General features: G+C 30.7%; 1 protein-coding gene and 1 long non-coding RNA gene across 2 annotated transcripts; one reads left to right on the plus strand and one right to left on the minus strand.

Moving 5' to 3' along the window:
* Window positions 1–7,989: 7,989 nt before the first annotated feature.
* LOC107892971 (transcription repressor OFP12) lies at window positions 7,990–8,773 on the minus strand. The gene has a single exon (XM_016817980.2). It carries the CDS (start codon window positions 8,690–8,692, stop codon window positions 8,174–8,176), a length of 519 nt encoding a protein of 172 aa, XP_016673469.1. The 5' UTR covers window positions 8,693–8,773; the 3' UTR covers window positions 7,990–8,173.
* A 2,365-nt stretch (window positions 8,774–11,138) lies between these two features.
* On the plus strand, window positions 11,139–15,099 carry LOC121220802 (uncharacterized). The gene is made up of 4 exons (XR_005917979.1): window positions 11,139–11,532; window positions 11,615–11,655; window positions 13,478–13,582; window positions 14,872–15,099. It is a non-coding gene; the product is annotated as an uncharacterized lncRNA (long non-coding RNA).
* Window positions 15,100–21,439: the final 6,340 nt, after the last annotated feature.

Raw genomic sequence — 21,439 nt, forward strand, 5'->3', positions numbered from 1 at the left:
TATTATAAAGTTCAAAATATCATTTTGTCATGTTATACAATCGTATACTAGACTTGTACAAGTTTACGGAAGCTTAATAGATAATTTAAGATTGAATAAGGATCAAATTGTAAAAGTTTTAAACTATCGAGTTGATGACATGATTTTGGGGGTTCTAGGTCGAGATGTAACTCATTAACTTGTCCTCATTGTGACATTGAGAGCTTGACATCACGATGCTTGTGCTAAGAATAAACAAACCGCACGCTAAGTGAAAAAGCTCAGTGGTACTTTCAAGGCTCAAATCATATAAATTAAAACATTAACATAATAAGCATATAAGCGATGTATAATTCAATTTTAACCAATTCAAACAATGTATTCATGATTCATATGCTAATTTCATTCACTATCTCATTTAGCAATTCAATAAAAACATGACATGACAAATTTTCTACCATTAAGGATGTATGTGATACCATTTGATTATACCAATATCACATTTCTTTATCAAATCTACTGATTCGCTAAGTTTCCATATCGACCCTCCAAGCTTTTATAAACCGATTTGCATGGTCTTTTACATGCTACTGATAATCACATATCACATATATGCATTAGTAGTACTATTTCATATTATCAAATCAATTCAAATATCATTTAATCGATTCAAATTTTATTATTTTAAATTATATTTTATAGTATTATATATTATGATTTTAGTAAATTTATATAAGAATATTTAATATTAATAATTTTATTAAATTATATATTTTTATTAAACTATATTTAAAAATAATTAATTTAAATACTATTTTATAGTATTATATATTATGATTTTAGTAAATTCTAAGAATATTTAATATTAAGAATTTTATTAAATTATATTTTTAATAATAATTATTTGAAATTATATTTTATAGTATTATATATTATGATTTTAGTAAATTCATTTAAGAATATTTAATATTAATAATTTTATTAAATTATATATTTTTACTAAATTATATTTTTAATAATAATTATTTTAAATTATATTTTATAGTATTATATATTATGATTTTAGTAAATTCGTTTAAGAATATTTAATATTAAGAATTTTATTAAATTATATATTTTTATTAAATTATATTTAATAATTATTATTTTAAATTATATTTTATACTATTATATATTATGATTTTATTAAATTCATTTAAGAATATTTAAATATAAAGAATTTTATTAAATTATGTATTTTTATTAAATTATATTTAATAATAATTATTTTAAATTATATTTTATAGTATTATATATTATTATTTTTATTAAATTCATATAATAATATTTAAAATTAAGAATTTTATTAAATTATATATTTTTATTAAATTATATTTAATAATAATTATGTTAAAATATGATTAAATTATTTATTATTTATATTAATAAGCTTATTAAAATTTAATAACAATAACAATAATCATCTACCTAAAAAAAATTCTGCTAAGGGTATTCTAGTCATTTTAGTTTTTTTGCTTATGCTATTACACCTCTATTCCATTCAACCAAACACAAGAATACCATTACGCATCTATTCCATTTCATTCAACCAAACAAAAGAATTACCTATTACGCCTCTATTTCATTACGCATCTATTCCATTACGCCTCTATTCCAATACAGTGAACCAAACGTGCTGTAAGGATTTTGCCAAATTCACTAATTTGACAACCTTTGAGGACAAGGTTTAACCTTACAATCTCTCTTAAGACTTATATCTCAAAATATTAATGTACAACGCCCTTAAGGTTTCTACCCAAACCTCAAGAATAAACCCTTTCTCAAAGGAGATACAAATAAGTAAACAAAAAAAAAACAATCCTCACAAGATCAGGATGTTTGCCAATTAAGCACTAAGACAAAGAAGAACACTTGATCTAAATGAATATAATGAAAGCTCAAAAGTGTTTACAAGAAAAGGTATGAAACAATTAAGCTCTAGGCTCTTTTGATTGATCTTTAAGCTTTTCACATTGCTATTCTTTTTGCTAGACCTTTGGAAGATGGTATTTATACCATCTAATTGATTTCCAACCGCTGTGGTTATTGTAGAAGCGAATATAGCCGTTGGGGATGAAATACAAGGTCATTAATTGCACCTGCAGCAACGAGTATCGATACCTACTAAAAGGGTATCGATATTTTTTGTATTTAATGCAAATTTCAGTGATTGTTGGAGCAGGAATATTGATGCTTGTTGGAAAGGTATCGATACTTTTAGTGAATATTTAAAATAAAATATCAATTTGGTATCGATTTAAAGAGGGGTATCGATATGCTGTAAATTACTGATACTTGGACAAAAAGTATCGATACTTTTTTTATCTTGGAGCAATTCTAACTTGTTTGAAAATGGTTAAAACATAATAGAAAATGTTTGATTTAATTGAATCAACTTGATTTTATCAATTTGCCCAACTTAACTTTTATTCAAAAACACTTTAATTAGTTATATCAAAACATATTATCCTATAAGGCTTAGTTTAACATCATAATATCTGAAATGTTGGTTTTTTATAATCCACCCTATAAAAATCATGATCCGACCTCATATTTTCACTCTAGGGACCTCAAGCTATCAATATATAACAATTTCATCCAAAGTTCTCATCTCTCTCTCTCTCTAACATTCTTTATCAAAGTTCTATCACAAATCAAGAAGAAAAACCTTACCAATTTTTTATTGAAAGCTACAATAATGGAGGAAGAACGAAAGCCAATTTTCCTTTCTTTCTTTCTTAGTTCGATGGGAGAGAATATAAGAATGAAAATGAAAACCAATATTTTAAAGGCTTTTCTCTTTCCTACTATATTTTATTCATTCAATTTAATATTAATTAACAAATAAAATAAAATAAATCAATGGCTATTATCACTTTAATTATGGTTTAGTGGAAATCAATGGTCAAAACCATGTTAATCCACTAAGCTATGTATAATCATGGTAAATTAGATAATGAGGCTCCATTAAATAGTAACCTACTCAATTCTTGATCAAATCTTATTAGTTTAATCACCTTGCAATTTAGTCCCTATGCTATATACTTAATCTTTTAATCACTAGTTGACTCTATTTCTTAATCCCATATTTAACTTGTGAACTTCTTGATTTAACTTTTTGAATGGCTCGACTTAGCAAATTTAGTCTCAAACTAATTTTTCTAACACCGATGAAAATCAAGTCGTTGCATTTATCACCTCAGTAATAACAACCCAAAGTTACATCGAGCCAAATCTACCCATTCCTTGATTACACGTTCAAAAGCCAAAACTTAAGTTGATTATATCATTCCTACAATAGCTTCCTACTCCCCTTCAACATAGCAACCAAGCCAAAAAATATCTGCATTGGGTTGATGCTATGAAATCTGAATATGAAGTTCGTATGGGAAATGCAAATTTGGTATTGGTCCCTAATGATCCCTTTCAGAACATAATAGACTGTAAGTGGTTCTTTCGCATTAAATACAAATAACATGGCACACTTGACAAGAATAAGGTAAGACTTGTGGTGAAGGGCTTCACTCAAAGACCATGTCTTGATTATGGTTCTGCCTTTAGCCCTGTTGTAAAGCCCACAAAAATTAGATTAGTCTTAACTATTGCGACCCAGTATGGGTGGCCTATTAATCAACTTGATGTTAACAATGTCTTCCTTCAAAACCATCTTAAGGAAAGATCCCACTCACCCTTCTTATGTTTGCAAGCTAAAGAAAGAAATTTATGGCCTTAAATAGACTCCTTATGTTTGGTACACTAAACTTAAGAATTATCTAGCTGTTGTGGGCTTTTCTAGGTCCAAATCTGACTCATCCTTATTTCTCCTTCATAATCATGGATTTATCATCTATGTGTTAGTATATGTTGACGACATTATTATCATTGGCAATACTTCAAGTGGTGTCAAATCTATTATTGATGGTCTTGCTTGTTGATTTTCCCTCAAACATCTTGGGTGTCTTTCATACTTCTTAGAAGTTGAGGTAATTTACTCCTCCTCTACTGGGATTCTTTTATCCCAACAAAAGTATATTCGAGATATTCTCAATGAATTTCATATGGTTTCAAGTAAGCCTACAACCATTCCTATGAGCTCTACCACAATTTTTGCAACTCCTACTGGTGCAACTGTTGATGGATCTTATTATTGACGCATCCTTGGCAAGCTTCAATATCTTTCATTTACTAGACCTGACATTGGTTTTACAGTAGAAAAGAAATCTCTCAATACATTCGTTCTCCTAAAGAATGCCATTGGAAAACTATAAAGAGAGTTATTCGATATCTTAATAGGACTTCGAATTATGGTCTTAACATTTCCAATGACCTTATAGTAACTTGCTCGTCTATTCTCATTCTAATTGGGTAGGTGATCCCAATGATTGTACTTTTACCATTATGTGGTTTATCTTGGGAATACACCCATTTCATGGTCTTCTAAAAGACAATGATATGACTGCCGATCATCTATAGAGGCTGAGTATAAAGCAGTTGTTTCTTGCAGAGACCAATTAGATCACAAATTTGTTATAGGAACTTCGTTATAAGCTTACTAGTGCTCCTCGGATACTTTGTGATAATGTTGGGATTTTTATCTTTGTGAAAATCCATTCTTTCATTGTAGGATGAAGCATATTGCAATTGATTTTCATTTTGTTCGTGAACAAGTTCAAGTGAACTGCATCAGTATTGCGCATCTTCTTGCTGCAGACCAAGTTGTAGATATTCTCACGAAATCGCTTACAGCTCCTACCTTTGATAAATCCTTTGTCACGTTGGGAATTGTTCCAATCAATCCCAACTTGAGGGGGCATTACAGTATATGACTTTGTCAAAATTTTTAAATTTTGAACTTCTTTTGTTATGATATTTTGTTAGTTGATTATTATCATTTATTGTGTTTTGATTTTTTTTGATTTTTTTTTTGAATTCTTGTTAATCGAGTATTGCACTATAAATAATCTAATTCCAATCAATGAAACTATGTTTTCATTTTGCCTTATTCTTTTTTTTAATTTAGTCCTTAATATTTACATTTTTTGTCTTTTTGGTCCTTATTCTTTTTGTTAGCTAAATTTGTCCTTTAATCTTCTAAGAAGAGTCAAATTTAACCCATCAGGTTTTCAAAAAGAGTCGAAATGTTGTTTTTTTTAACGAATATATTGTTTAAAACATTGTATTTTTTAACATGGTAGCTTGCATGTCAATCCTCGTGTACTTCTTGCTAATTTTTTTTGAATTTTTATAAATTATTTATATATATACATATATTTTGAATATTTTTATTTTTTTGAATATTTTATAATTTTATATTATTTGTTGACGTAAGACAAAAAGTGTCATGCCAGCATGAAGTATACGGAGACTGCCACGTAAGTTGCCATGCCAACATCATTAAAAAATGTTTAAATTTGACTCTTTTTGAAAAGTTGAGAGTCTTAACTCAATTGGTATCGGCATTCTTGCCTATGCAGGAAGATGTGAGTTCAAGTACGTTGAAGCGCATTTGTCCTCCTATTTAAGAGTTGGAGATGGACTATGGGTAGTTCTAGATATTTCTATTAAAAAAAATTGAGAGTCAAACTTAACTAAAAAAAAGATTAAATAAACAAAAATATATATATATAAACATTAAAGGCTAACTTTAGCGGATTTTTGTTTTTAGTGAAAACTTTAGCCGAAAATTTAAAACTTAATTCTAACCATTCAAAGTTTTAGCTAAGATCAGCATTTAGTTAAGGAGTGTATATAAATACTAATTAAAAACTAATAATTTCCATTTTATAATTAAGGATTTACGGTTGGTTGGGGCTGAGCTCATATCAAATATGGATAATCCTTTTTAGATAATGGTATGATTCATGGAGATTTTTATCACTGAATCATTTCTCCATGTAAAATCGCCGTAGTTGTAGACTCAAAATAGTCCCAATCTAAGGGATTATTTTCCTTTAAACTTAAATTTCTTTTTCGGGATGTGATTGAAAAAGTCTTTAAATTTACCCTTTGCCACCAAATCTCCAACTTGGGTTTAATCTCCGTAAGATCAAAATTAGATCGCAACACTTCATTCCCCTTAATACTAAAACCAAAGAAGAAAAAAACTGGTCACATCACTTTAATCTCGGAGCGATTCTTTGATAAGATTTTTCGTAATTCGGATCAATCTAATCCAATCCAAATATTCTTTAATTAAAATATTTTGAATCTTTATTACTAAATAACGATTTCTATTTTATAATTATATAAATTATAGGTATGAAAATCGCTTAAATCCCTTAACTCAATTAAGCTTTTGACATTAATAAAAATATCAATTAAATCCTTTTGTTAATAGTTTTTGTTTTTAATTATGGTGACCTTAATCAACTAAAACGACAATTGAATAGCAACACCTGGTAGCCCTCATTTTAATTTTTCATTTTTCTCATAAAAAATCATAAAATATAAAAAAAGCATTAAAAATATTATTTAAACTTATAAAATTTATAGAAATTTATAAAAAAAAACTCATAATAAATATTATAAAAACAAATAAATTTGTAAAAAAAAACATGAGCATGCAATAAATGGATTTTAATGTTAAGGGTTTAATTTCCAAATGGAAGTAATAAATGGTTTTTTAAATAATTTTATAAATTTTATATTTTTATAAATCATTAGAATTTTTTGAATTTTATAAGTGTTTATAATATTTATTATTTTTTTATAATTTTTATAAGTTTATATAAATTTTAAATATATTTTTTATGTTCCATATGTTTTATTATTTTTATAATTTATTAGAACATTTTATAAGTTTTTATGATTTATTTATAAGTTTTATAAGTTTATATAAATTCCATGATCTCTTTTTATATTTTTATGAAAGAAAATAAAAATTTATGCTAAGGACTGATTAATCTTGAAATCAATTTTAAAAGTCAATGTGAATAAGGATAAAAATTGTTTAATTATTATTTTAATTAACTGTAATGCGAATGAAATTAATGGATTTAATTGATTTGTTTTGAAGGGATATTTATACAACCTAAAAGATATACTTGTTAAATCAACCCGCGGCGCATTAATAGATTTAGTTATAATTAAAAGTCAATCTCTTGGCAAAGAAACAAAAAACACTTCACTTTGAATTTGAAGTGGAGGAGATATTGATATGTAAAATTTGGTTGGGTTTGCATTCTCTGTCCTATTGTTTTACTACTATATACAATGAATAATCACAAAACTGCAAACTATATCCTTATTTATTATCCATATTTTGCATTCCCTTATAATTGCACTATAGGAATACTTTCTTTTTTCTTTTTAACTTACAAGCATAAATATAGTATGACCACAAGCAACAAAATTACAAATACAGGTAGTGACTGTATAGGCCAGAACCAAAATAATAAAAAATACAAACAAATGAAAAATCAGATTATAATCATTAAAACCTATAAATATATCAATTGCCCAACTTGAATATTTAATTACTCATGACTTTAGTTTTTGTCAATAATATTGTCAAATTCTCATTGACTTACAAAAATCAGTCATAATATTATTTTTGTCATTGGATAACAAATTGGTTTAGATTTATCATAATAACTAATTCAAGTATCGTCTGTGAATTTTCTCTTTGGTTCTAAGTTTAAGTCTTATTATGATCTATCTATTTTTTCTATTTTATGTCAAATATATTTTAGATTTCAACCTCATATTTAATTTTATTTTGATTATAGTTAGTTGAACATGTATTATTTATAATTGTTAAAAAATTAATAAAAAATCATATTCAACTCCTAAAAATTATTTATATTAAATGTTTATCATATGAGATAAAAAATATGTAAAAATAAATTTATTAAAAGTTTATGTAATTATTAAACGAAGCTGATGAAATTTTTATTTACTTTATAAAAATATTAAAAAAAAACAATGTAAGTTAACTAATAAAAGATATGATTTATAATGAATTATATAGGCGTAATTCATAATGAATTATTTCCGATCATCAATCATTTGCAACAAAAACAACTAAAACAAAAGGAAATGAAAATATGTTAATTCCCAAGAAAATAAATCCTAAAAATAAAAACAACAGCCAATGTTACCATTTTTTTGCCACAAACTTGAAAGAGAAAGAGAGTATCAGCAATGGCGGCGGCTTTCAGATTCTAGGGTTACACAAAGATGATGAAAGTAAGCGAACAATAATATCAGCAAAAACCCTAATGATAATGTCATGGGTATTTTTAGGGTTTAAACTAAGGTAACAAATGAGAAGTTCATGGAGGAACTCCCAATCTTTCTTCACGTCACTTATATTTCTTGCTTTGATCATTTCTCTCATCGAAAACGTGAAATCTTTGTATGGATCCCGCGAGTATTTCTTGATCGCAACCGTACCATCCAACAATGCTGGTGGTGGTAGTGGTGTCGTCTTAAGTGACTCGATGATGGAGTCGGAACGGCCTGGAGAAGAGAAGAAAAATCGCTGGGAAGCGAATGCTGCGGCCAAATCAGGCTGCCAGTCGGCGTCGGATTCCGAGTAGTTTCCGGTATCAATGAAGGTTGGTGAAATGGCGATGTGTTGTTTAGTAGGTGATGGTGGTCTGATCGGAGACTGAGGATCCGATTTCTGCTTTGTGAAGCAGATATGAATTTTTTTCAAGAATATGTTCCGCATTTTTCGTGTGAAGAATCAGCCAGAGATTTGAAAGGGAAGGTTATAATTGTGGATATTCACATATACAGATATGTATGTATATATATGGTAGTATACACTATATATTTGGTAATATTATATATAGAAATAATATTTGATACTCTAGTGTAAGGTTTGGAGTTGATAAGCATTACACTAAAATATTAAAAAGGAATAAAAAAATATACTTTTTTTTTATATTAATACTAATCCTTTTATATATATATATATCTTTTGAATGAAGCTTTAATATAATGAGTTTTTGAAATTTTGAGGGTAAAAGTTTGAGTTTGATTCAAAGTAAATTTTAGATGTGAATTTTCTTCCATATTATTTTAAGTTTAAGTAATGTTATGTTTAAATGAGAGTTTTATTTGAAGATATTCTGATTTTTAATATTCTATTAGGTGTTGTATTGATTTTATTTTAATTCTAATTGATTATAAATTATTAATTTATCAAAAATATATAATTATAAAATAATTTAAATATAAAGTTAAGATATCTTGTAAATCTTTATATATTTTTTAAATTTAATTTTTCTAATTTAAAAATGCATGTTCAATTGTTGACAAAGCTAAACTTGGCTAAAATCACTATTTGGCACACCAAAACAGGCTTTTAGCGGCATTTTTAGCGGCGTTTGGATAAAAAACGCCGCTAAAAATCGAGCATTAACGGCGCTTTTTAAAAATTGCCGCTAAAGATCGAGCATTTTTAGCAGCGTTTTCCCTAAAGCGCCACAAAAAACCTAAGCCCAACGATGGAAACCCTAGACTAGGAGCAGAACCGTTCTGAAATTGATGGAGTGGTCCCTGTCCAAACGGAGGGAGCTGAGCTCATTGGTTGATGGGTGTCGAGTTCACCAATATAAACCTACGCCTAATTTGCAATTTAAGCAGTATAGGGAGTAGGGTCGATCCCTCAAAGACTGGGTTTACTGCAAATTGTTGCTCTCTTGACCAGATTTATGTCGGGGCAGTTGTCGTGCCCAAGATATTAGGGGGAGGATAAAATCGAAAACCTGGAACCTGAAATAAACAAATAAAACGCGTAAAAAGTAAAAGTTGAAAATGAAATAATAAAAAGCAGTTAAATAAATTTGAAGAAAAATTAATTAGAATAAACTCAGCTTTAGGCACTGGTTTTTCTCGTCTTTGAATCGATCCTCGAAATTAGATGAACTCCTCTTTCCAATAAGCTAGTTATAGCTACCAAGGACGCCTCGGACATCAACTCTTCCTTTTGTAAATTAGTTATGGAACGTCCAATAACTAACCCTTACCGATCGAACAACCACGAAACGTTCGTGATTTAGAACTCCAGCAGCTTTGCGTTCTAGAAGAGCCTAGCTCGAACCAATGCCCTCAACCGCGTAGGACATTTAAATCCGGTTACTACTTCCCTTGACGGAACCAAACAACTATCTCCACTTGGCACGCCAATGTGTTCACAGAAAATCGATTAGAAACGTTCCTTTCAGAATTCCAACTGTACGTCTAACCACACTAACTCAAACAACGTCTTTTTTGACTTAGTGTTGATCTGACTTTATGAGCTGACAAAATCACACTCTTAATCTGGAGAAATAATAAGTACTGGAATTTAAGAGTTAATTTGCTCGGGTTCGTAACTCATGAGTTTTGACGAGGCTAACTCCGACCTAAAGCTGAAAATGGATTTAGTTAACTAGGGTTTGGGACATGTTGGTATTGGGCATAATTGGATAAGATAAAAATGGGTGGAAAGGATGGGTGGCATAATTAAGTATGGGGCTGGAATTTTGGTGGTGTATTAAAGTAGGGTGGCTACTGGAAATGAAAAGAAAGTTTGGAAAAGAAGTTGTAAATGGTAAGTGGTAACAAGCTGGAAATTTAGGAATTTAAAGTAAAGGAAACTAAAGACAATAAATTCGTGAATAGAAAGGAGAGAATGTATTGAAAGATGAAAGCTTGATATTTTAATTGATGATTAAAATGAACAAAATAAGCCATTATTTATACTAGTGGCTTTGCTAAATTAAGAGCCAACTAGTATAAAAAATCAAGGAAAAATATTTCATGATATAAAAAAAATCCAAATAATCTCCCACTAAGTCAACCAAAAATTTTCAGCTAATTAATCTTGAAAAAATTCTGCTTTGGCCATCATTCTTCGCTTCTTTCTTCAATTTAGCCCAATTGTTTTCTTTTTCTTCTATTTAGCCCCAAATTTCACCCTTGCACGAAATTCAATAGAAACATGAAAAAATTAGTGGTGCACTCTCATAAATTAACTAATTTAATTACATAAAATATGTAACTTTAGCATTTAATCTTTGATTCTGTTCTTGATGTTGTCAGGAAAGAGGCTGAGAATTGTGATTGCTTGTAAGGTATAAACCCTACAGCTTTGACCTTTTTTTTTCTTTTCCCCAAAGCACTTTTAACCTATAGGTTTTGTTGAGATCTTTGTTTTTTCTTTCATTTTTTAATGTTAAATTTATCCTTTCACCCCCGTCGATTTTGGATCTCATAATTTATTTTTGGTTCTTGGGTTCAGTGAGCTATTTTGGGTGCTTTCCAGGATATTTTCTTTCATTTTCCTTTCTCCTATTTCGGTGGATTTTAGGGAGGTCTTTTATTTCATCTTTAATGCTGATATATTTTCTCCTTAGTATGGACTATGCCATCTTGTCTGTTATACCTATTGAACACTTCTATTTTTAAGTAAAATTGTTATAAACAACATGGAGGTTTTATTGGTAGATCTTTACATTTATGACTAAAGTTAGATATGTTTCAAAGCTAGAAAGTAGAGTTGCAGCAATGGATGAATCTATTGTAAGTTAGATATAGCTCTTATTGTGTTGCTTTCCAAAGTGAATCTTTTTGCTGCATCTAAATCTGTCTTTTCAAATTTCAGATGGCAATGGAAACTCTCCCACTTGAACTTGTTCGAGCAAGGTGAGCTCCACAAACTTTTTGAATATCGATATTAACCAGTATATCTGTAACTATGAGACACAAAAAAAGGAAGAAAGAAACTTATGCATATTTATGAGATTATCCTTTTGTATATCTGTAAATATACTTTTGTGTTTTATGAGATTATCCTTTGTCGAATTCCTAGTGAAGAGTACTAAAATTGAATAGAAAAGGTGAATAAATCACTAAACTTAGCTTGGATATTTCATTTGACATCTAAGGTTCATCGCTTCATCAGTTTGACTAGTTTCATTTCCTATACAATGACTACCCTCAAATGCATTGCCATGTTCTAATCCTAGTCGAACAAGGACTTATCAAGTTGAAAGCTAGCAAACTAACTTAAAGCAATATTAAGTTATTGTTGTTATTATGGATATTAGGGGATTTCTAAATCCCATAATATCATCTCTCGTCAAACCAAGAATTAAATAGGATATTGTGTTTACAATTTCGTAATTAGTGATTCTTTGTTTCCAGATTTTCCCTTGCTTTATGTGCTATAAATAAGGTTGTTTAACAATAGCCCTATGCAGAAAAATCAGAAAAAAAAAATACACACAAATATATGCATTCTCTTAGCCTTTTTCTCTCCATTTCTTCATGGTGTCAGAGCTGTTTCTGAAACCAAATCCCTTTTTTTTTTCTTTTGTAAATTCTTAAATTCTTCTTACCTATTAAGTTCCCATGGCAACCAAAAGGAGAACTTCGCCCACTTATTCTGAAGTCACATCCAACCAAGATCCTGCTAATACAAACACCAATGGAGGATTTGAAGGGAACTTACTACTTGTCACCAGCCACAAATTAAACTGGAACAATTATTTGCAGTAGAGCCAATCAGCAATGTTGTCTATTTACGACAAAGGAAAAGATGATCTTATCACTGGAGCTGCTATGGTAATGTCATTAATTCTATGATTAATTCAATTGGTTCCGAAGATGTGGTATTTAGCAGGTTTGGAGTTTGAATTCCAGTATCTGCATCCCTTCCCTTTTATCAGTCTGAGGCCTTTTCTTATACCAAACATAATAAATAAATAATAAATAAAACGTTTTTCAACAGGATATGATCATCCTATATATACTTGGAGGATAACTCATCTAATTTCTGACCCTATCCTCTCCAAGTAAATATAAAAAAGGGTTTAAAATTACATTATCCTATTCTTACACCGTTTTGTTGATTTTAACTTCCCCTGGAGTGAAGCTTTTATTTACTTCATTTGGATGAATTTGTACAGCTATATTCCCTTAATGAAGTTGTACAGCTATATTCCCTTTATAAGAAAACAATCGTAAGCATTTTTGCTGGTAAGCACTGGGCTGCAACTGCTACTTCTACAGGTGATGTTTACATGTGGGATGGCAAGAAGAGTATGGATAAACCACCTGTTGCAACTCAGTTACATGGAGTTAAGGGAAAAAAGCTCCCTTAAAGAGTTGATTTTGAGAGTTGGTCATGAGAGAATGGGTCCTTAAAATCCTTAAGACCAGAGAGTTTGTGTCCACAGTTGAGTATTACATTTGAAAACTGAAAATTAATTATTCGATTGCTTTATTTTTTTTAAGAGAAAGATTGAGTTTGGATTTCCGGCTGCTTTATTTTTTTGAAAGAAAGAAATATGTTTATATATTTATGACTGGGAGTTGTCCATGATTTTCTTTGTGATTCACAGATCGTTATGGAACATTTGTTTAACTATTTATATATTGAATAAATTAAGTTTTCAAAGTGATCAACTTATAAAAATTTTAATGACCATGATATTGACTATAGGAATTCTTCTTCTTATGACAGACGGAATACAAATGAGGCTAACCAACTTGGAGGAACCTGACAGACGGAACACAAAGTCTTTGACTTTGTATGCCAACCATTTGTAAGGCTCATTAGATATTGAAGGTACTAAAGTTATAATTTTCTTTATAATTGTTTCAAATTTGAACATTCACATTTCACGTTTTAGGATTTTCATCTTCACTTCAATTCTTAGATTTACTTTTTTTTTCATTTTTATTTCATTAATATTTTAAGTAGGAATTAAAATTATTAACATAATGACTTTTTGAATTGGACCTAGACATGTATAGAATTGAGCAATTTAACAAATTTAAAGAAACTCGATTTAAGTTGGAATCAAATTGAAAGCTTTCAATCCTTTAAAGGTATGCATTTATATTTAGCCAATTACCTAAATTCTTACATATAATTAAATTTTATGCCAATTCATTTCAGTGATGAAATTATATAAATCTTTTGTAGATAGTGGTAGAAAATTGGAGTTGACCCACTTGGAAAAGCTTGATTTAGATGAAAATCACTTAATACTAGTGTATTTGCATCCCTTAACAAGCTTTCAAATTTGAAATCTTTGAGCATAAGTGACAATGAATTGAAAGGATCAATAGATATGAAAGGTAAACATATTAGTTTGTTAACTAGAATATAATAATGTTTTAAGAGAATATAGATTTGGAAACATTTATCAACTTAAGGGAACTAGATATGAGGGGCAATGAATTGAAAGATTTGGCGATCCACCAAGGTATCATTTAATTGAGCTTTCATTTTTGTTCAAAATTTAGAAATTTAGTTTCAATTCTTAGTAAAGGTTATTGTGATAGATACTAAAAAAATTATATCATTTCATACTTGAAACAAATGGGTGGAAAAAAAGAATTCAGTTTAAAAAAAATTAAGAAATAAGGGTTTGGTGAAAACATATTCTAAATCCTTATAGTGTGTTTGGAATTTGGAATTTGAAGCAAAGAGAAGAAGTGTGTATGGAAAATAGTAAGCAGCAACATAACTAAATCACCATATGCTGATTATGAGAAGATTTATTGTTCGTATTCCCTTGGCTTCAAGTTTTTTTGTTCAAAACATGATGTCTAAGTGTGTGCTTGAGTATTTGGCAATCAATCCTGTGAAATAGTTTCTAGTTAAGGTGGCATAGAAGCATATAGTCCAGGCATAACTGTTCTTACAATTTATGATTGTTTATTGGTTTCTCCTCTCCACAAATTGTCTAATGTATTTGGTAGAATGATATACATGCATTTCTCTCTGTGGATGGGTAACCTATATCTTTTGATTTGAGGCATAGTTTGATGACAGCATAACTTATTGCTGAAGTTATACAGCCACATTGTTTGCATGCTGATGACCAGTTTTGACGTTTAAAATTTCAGAATTGAGATGGATTTCTAGCTTGGAGGATGTATAGAGCCTGGAGAAGGTTATGATAAATAATGTGGTTGTTGTTGCACTTATATTAAATATTGTACCCTTTTTTGCGAAATTGTTGTCTTTTGAAATATCTTTAAGATATTTCTAATATAATTCTAATATAGAATGTAAACAATTTTCTTATGTAATTCTAATATAGAATGTATCTTGTTTTAATTTTCTTAATTTAAATTCATTAATTTTTATATTTAGCTTTAAAGTTAAAATTTTAATAGAAATTTTAATTTAATATTTTTTATCCTTAAAAGTATATATAGTTTAAAGTTTAAATTTCAAAAATAAAATAAAATATAATATTTATGATAGAAATAAATATTATTTAATTAAAATATTTTTTTTAAAAGTTATGTTTTTAGCGGCGTTTGTGAAAAAGCGCCGCAAAAAGTCATTCTTTATAGTGGTGTTTGTGGTAGAAGCGTCACTAAAAATCATGATTCTTAGCGCCGTTTGTAGTATAAGCCCCGCTAAAGGTCATGATCTTTAGCGGCGTTTGTGGTAGAAGCGTCGCTAAAGGTCATGATCTTTAACGGCTTTTTTTTACATAAACGCCGCTAAAGTTAGCGACATTATCAATAGCGTCACTTTTTGCGGCGCTTTAACAAGCGCTGCTAATACTTTTAGCGACACATAAAAACGCCGCTAAAAGCCTAAAAAAGCGTCGCTAAAAGTCTATTTTGCTGTAGTAAGTATACCCATTTTCTCATTTTGATATCTAAACTTATTTTTGTCCCAATTTGGTATCTAAAGTACTCTCAAATTCTCAATTTGGTATCTAAAGTATGCCTCTGTTATTTGTTTTTGGTCCATTTTTTTCACAGAAGTTAAAAGTATTCTTATAGCCAATCACAAAGCGTCACGTGGCATCTTTATATAAAAAAATAAATATTTTTTTATTAAATGTATATATACATAAAAATATAAAAATTAAAATAAATATATATAATCTAAAAAACATATAAGTTATAAAACAATTTATAAAAAATTACAGAAAAATACGATAATTGAAAAAAAATAGTTGATGTACAAGCCCAAATTGCCCGACCTACTTAAAACAGGCCCAATTAACAGCCCAATACCCACTTAAGCCTAAATACCCAAACAATTAGCCCAAAACCCCTAAAACAGAAACCCTAGCAGTAGCGCCGCAGCCTCCCCGCCTCCAGCAGGTGCCCAGTCGCCACACGTCTCGGGGCCGACCTCTCCATGCACGTTGTTTCTCCACGATTACCTATAAAAACGGACTCAAAGCGCCCAATGAGAAAAAAATAGCAAGAAATAGCAGATTTATTTATTTTCTTTTTCTATTTTCGGGCTATATATAACGGCCATATTTCTGTAAACTGGGGGAGATATACAAGGAAATAGAGAGAAAAAATACAAAGAAGGGACTGATACGAAATAGATACAGAAATTTTTCGAATATATAAGGTGTTTTTTCCATTTTTCATCTTTCTTAGTTTCGTTTTGTTTTTTTTCTTTTACCTTTTTTCTTTTATTTTTCATTTAAAATATAAAGAAAGGAAGAAAAGGCTTACCTGGTCGCCGGAGTTGTCGAGCCGGTGTCTTCTCCAGTGAAATTGAGGCATGGGGCACTAGGCTCGAACGGCGGCACAAGGAGGGAGGGGGTTAAAAAAAACCCTAGCAGACCACTGTTTTTTAAGAAAAAAACAAGCATAATAATTTTTTTAGGGTTTTGACTAACTTAAAGAAGAAACAAAAACGGTGTCGTTTTGATGGCCAGACCCGCGCGGTGACTCGACCCGGAGGGGAGGATCCGTGCCTTCTGGCCGAATGGGAGATTTGCGCTATTAGTCCCTCCTTTTTGCAATGCGCTTCAATTAAACCTATTTTGTTTTTTTTAAATTGGGTCGCATATTTTATTTTTGTTTCAATTTGGTCCTTCGCTGCGCAACGTTTTGGAGGGTGGGATTAATTTCCCTTTTAGTTCCCCATTGTTGTTCGTGCATTCAAGTTGGTCCCTTTTTATTTATTGCGAATCCGCCCCCTTTTTTTCGTTTTAGTTCAATTTAGTCCATTATTCAGTTTTTTTATATTATCATTATACCATTATTATTATTGTATTATTTACTATCATTATTACTATTGTATTTTCTATACATATAAATACGAATTTTTTTATATATAATATATAAGCATATTTTCAATATATATATTTATAAGTACGCATCTATTTTATACATACATACTTTTTTATTTTTATTTTTAATTTTATTTCCTAACTTTCATATACACATATATATACTTCTATATTTTGGTTTCAAATTTTTTTATACATATGCATATACGTATGTTTTTTTATATATTATTTTTCATATTGTTTTTTACAAAATGTATATATATGTGTATACATACACATTTTAAAATACACATACATTTCCCATATTTTATAAAGTTTTTAAAACAAATACATTCATCTTCTATAATATATATATCTTTTTACATTCTTAGCTTCTTGCAAACATCTTTTTGTTGTTCTATATTCCATTATTTTATACTTATTGTACATATATACATATATTTAAATGCACACATATTTTATGATATACCCATACATTTTTTTTTGTAAATATATACACATATCCATACATTTATATTTTTATTTTATTTTCACGATTTGCAAATACATATATATGTACAATTTAAATTAAAGTATTGGATTCATGTGGTACATTAGCATTGTTACTATACTTTTTAAAGAAAATATATATTTTGGTTGCGTCAAAGCATTAAAATCATCATATTTTATAAATTTCTAAAATATTTGGCATTCATGATTCTCGAGAAAGATCGTGTCCTAACTTACTGGATTGCGATTATTTTTCGATGAATTTAGAAAGCCATGTATTTGTTTTGCAATAAATTCACAAATTTCAAATAAAACTTATTCTCGGGAATTCAAAAATGTTGAGTCCTAACTTACTGGTCATGACATTTTATTATCTCGAAATAAGAATTTCAAAAACAAAAGGCAATATTCGGTATTTTGAAGATTTAAAAATATTGTGCCATAACTTACTGGGTGTGATGTTTTATTTCTTTAAAATAAGAATATTTTATTATTTTGATTCGTGTGTGAGTAAAAAGTTCTCTTTTAAAATCTTTTCAAACTTTCGATAACAAGACATTGAATAATCAATTTGGTACCAATTTTTGGCATTGCGAGGGTGCTAACCCTTCCTTGTGCGTAATTGTCTCCCGAACCTATTTTCTCAAATTTTGCAGGCCAAAATTATTTTTAAGGTGAGCCGATCACACCTCAATCAAGGATCGGTGGCGACTCCAATTTTCGTTTTTTAAGTCGACAACTAAATTTTTGATGTTAAAATTGGTTTCGACAGCTTGGCGACTCCGCTGGGGACATTTGAGAGTCGAGCCATGAATTGATTATGTTTTGTCTTCTTTGTCGAAAGTCAAAAGTTTTCTAAAATCATGATTTCCTTTCGCATTTATTGATTTTCATCGTGACTCATTTGCATGATTGAATCAAGTTGGTTGATCTGTATTTGCATTTTGCATTGCATGGTCCGTTTTACCCCTTTAAGTGGGAGCGAGAAACTAGTTCTTCGTGAGGTTTTCACCTCCGTGCAGGGTAGTGGACCACTTCCGGGATACATTCATACCTATGTCTTCGTGAGATTTTCATCTCCGTGCAGCCATAGGGAAATATATTCCCCTGAGTTGAACTCGATCCATATGAGCCTATAATGGGTGAGGAACGAGGAATCTGCTGGTTCGGGTCCCTTTACTCTAGAAACTAAACCTCATATAGTGAGCTTTAGGAACTTGCCCTAGGTAGAGATATACCAAACCCTAGAGGAGTCTGAATGGATGTTTTTATTTTCTGTGTACGTTGAATTATGATTTTGTACATAATACTGACCTTTTGTGTTTCATTTTTGACTGCATGGCATTTTGACTGCATGGCATTTCATTATAGAAAAGAAATGTTGATTCATGTTTGGTTGTTAAATAGGGAGCTCACCATGGAAAACGAGTTTCTTGATAAGGTGGAAGATAATACGGTTGCCCGAGTATAGTCTAAGAAAACGGGACGCGAAAGGTAATAGCCTAACAAGAGGAGTTACGACCTAGATCAAACTAAAATGGGCTCAAATTCGCGAGATGCATCTTAATATCTGAGTGGTCGATATCTTTGCTTAGAGTATGAGGGCGAAACTGTATATATATATCTGCTTTGTGTAAAGAGATTTGTTTTCTAGCGAAGTTTTTCTAGTAAAGAATTGAACCAGAATCAACGTCTTTTTTGCATTTATTTTATGCTTTTGCATTACATTACATCATATGCATTAAACAACATTAAATGATTCTAATTACTTAAAATCATTACTCAGTTAACCTGGAAACCGACCAACCAACCAAACACCGTTATAGCACTCGAGCAAAGACCAAAGGAATGGATCAGAGATTGGAAAAAACTCGAACAGTACTAGAAGGAGATGCAAGACCGACTTCAGCTGCAAGTGCAGGAACAGTTAGACAAAATGCAACAGGATATGTCAGAGAAGATGCTGGAATCCCAAAATGATATGATGGCAAAATTAACCCAACTAATAACTGGGGGAAGTGATAAAGGAAAGGGCCCCATGGCAAATGTCGAAGAGGGAAATGATGATGAACCTCTCTATCATCCAGGCTTCAATCCTCTGCATGTGCGAACCCAAGCTGAAGTATACCCACACAAATCTACTGTCACAATCGGGCCTCAACAATTCCAGGCCGGTGCTTCAAACTTCCAGGTTGGGTCGGACTCTAACCCTGGAAACCACCCTGCTAACTTTGCCATTCCTGACTTCGATGAAGTGGCTGAAAAAGAAAGAATAAAGGAAGAGTTACCAAAGTAGTTAGAAGAAAGGTGAAATGTCTTGAAGAGAAGTTCAAGGCGATGGAGTTCATAGAAAACTATCGTAGGATCGACACTAAAGAACTGAGTTTAGTCCCAGATTTGGTACTCCCTCATAAGTTTAAGATGCCAGAATTCGAGAAGTATAATGGGACCAGTTGCCCTGAAGCCCACACCACCATGTTTTGTAGGCGAATGACTCGGTATGTCAATAATGATCAACTATTAATACATTGCTTCCAAGATAGCCTCACAGGGGCAGCATCTAAATGGTATAATGAATTAAGCTGTACCAAGATTAGTTCTTGGAGGGATTTGGCACAGGCTTTTATGAGGCAGTACAGTCATGCATCAGAAATGATTCCTGATAGAATCACCCTACAGAATATAGAAAAGAAATCGAATGAAAGCTTTAGGAAGTACACACAGAGGTGGAGGGAGGTCGCCGTCCAAGTTCAGCCACCACTTTTGGAAAAAGAAATGACAATGCTCTTTGTCAATACGCTGAAAGCCCCATTCATTACGCATATGTTAGGAAGTGCTACAAAAAGCTTTTTTGACATAGTTATGAATGGTGAAATGATCAAAAATACTATAAGAAATGGGAAATTTGATGCAGAGGAGAGTAACAAGAGGTCAGTCTCAAAGAGAAGAGAAAATGAGGCGAACAACACGAGTTACTCTAAATCAGTTACGGTAAATCAGCCAGGAAATGTGGCTGTTAACCAACAAGGTTCATCGAGACAGGAAGCTGGTACAAGACAAAACAATGAGAGGCCTTAGTTTACACCAATCCCAATACCGTATAGGGAATTGTATCAAAATTTGTTTAATGCACACGTAGTTTCTCCTTTTCCTGTGAAGCCTCTACAACCTCCGTATCCCAAATGGTATGATACGAACGCACAATGTGACTACCATGCGGGAATTATGGGACACTCGATTGAGAATTGCACTGCCTTTAAGAAACTAGTTGAAAGACTCATCGACATGGGTGCTGTCAAGTTTGGTGACTTGTCTAGCGTAGAAAATCCGTTACCCGATCATGATTGATAATAGAGGTGAGATTTTCACATCAACGCCGTATGTGCAGACGCAACTAAAAGGGTCCTTATTAGATATTCACCTGGGAGGTGCTATAAATAATGGGACTGCAGAGGAAACCCCTATAGTGTTTAGACTCTGTTAGAGTAATGTTCAGAACACACTTGTTGCTTTTAGCCTAGAAGCAATAAGAACTTCTTTGTGAAATAGGCTCATGTCTGAACATTATTATTTTAATGAAATACATTATTGCAATCATCTTTGAGCAAATATTCTTTCATTCTTTATGATTCTTTCATTCTTTTGGATTTTTTTCTGCCAAACCATTTTTTTATTCATTCATAATCATATTATCTATAAATTCATACATTCTTTGTGTATTCTTTAAACACCTACAATAGGTCCCTAGATATCAATGACATGAGTGACGCTGTTACAGACTCAGAATCTCCTTTTGAGTGAGACATGTGTTTAGAGGGATCTCACAACTTTGAAGATGACATAGATTATAGCTTATCTCTAAACTTGTTGAGGATGGTAGAATAAGAGGATAGATAGATCCTACGTCACAAAGAATCATTAAA

Source organism: Gossypium hirsutum, chromosome D09 (assembly GCF_007990345.1).
Source record: "Gossypium hirsutum isolate 1008001.06 chromosome D09, Gossypium_hirsutum_v2.1, whole genome shotgun sequence".
Taxonomy (NCBI): Eukaryota; Viridiplantae; Streptophyta; class Magnoliopsida; order Malvales; family Malvaceae; genus Gossypium; species Gossypium hirsutum.

Excerpts from the sequence above, each read along its gene's own strand:
- LOC107892971 (XM_016817980.2), bottom strand. The coding sequence starts at position 8,692 with ATGCGGAACATATTCTTGAAAAAAATTCATATCTGCTTCACAAAGCAG.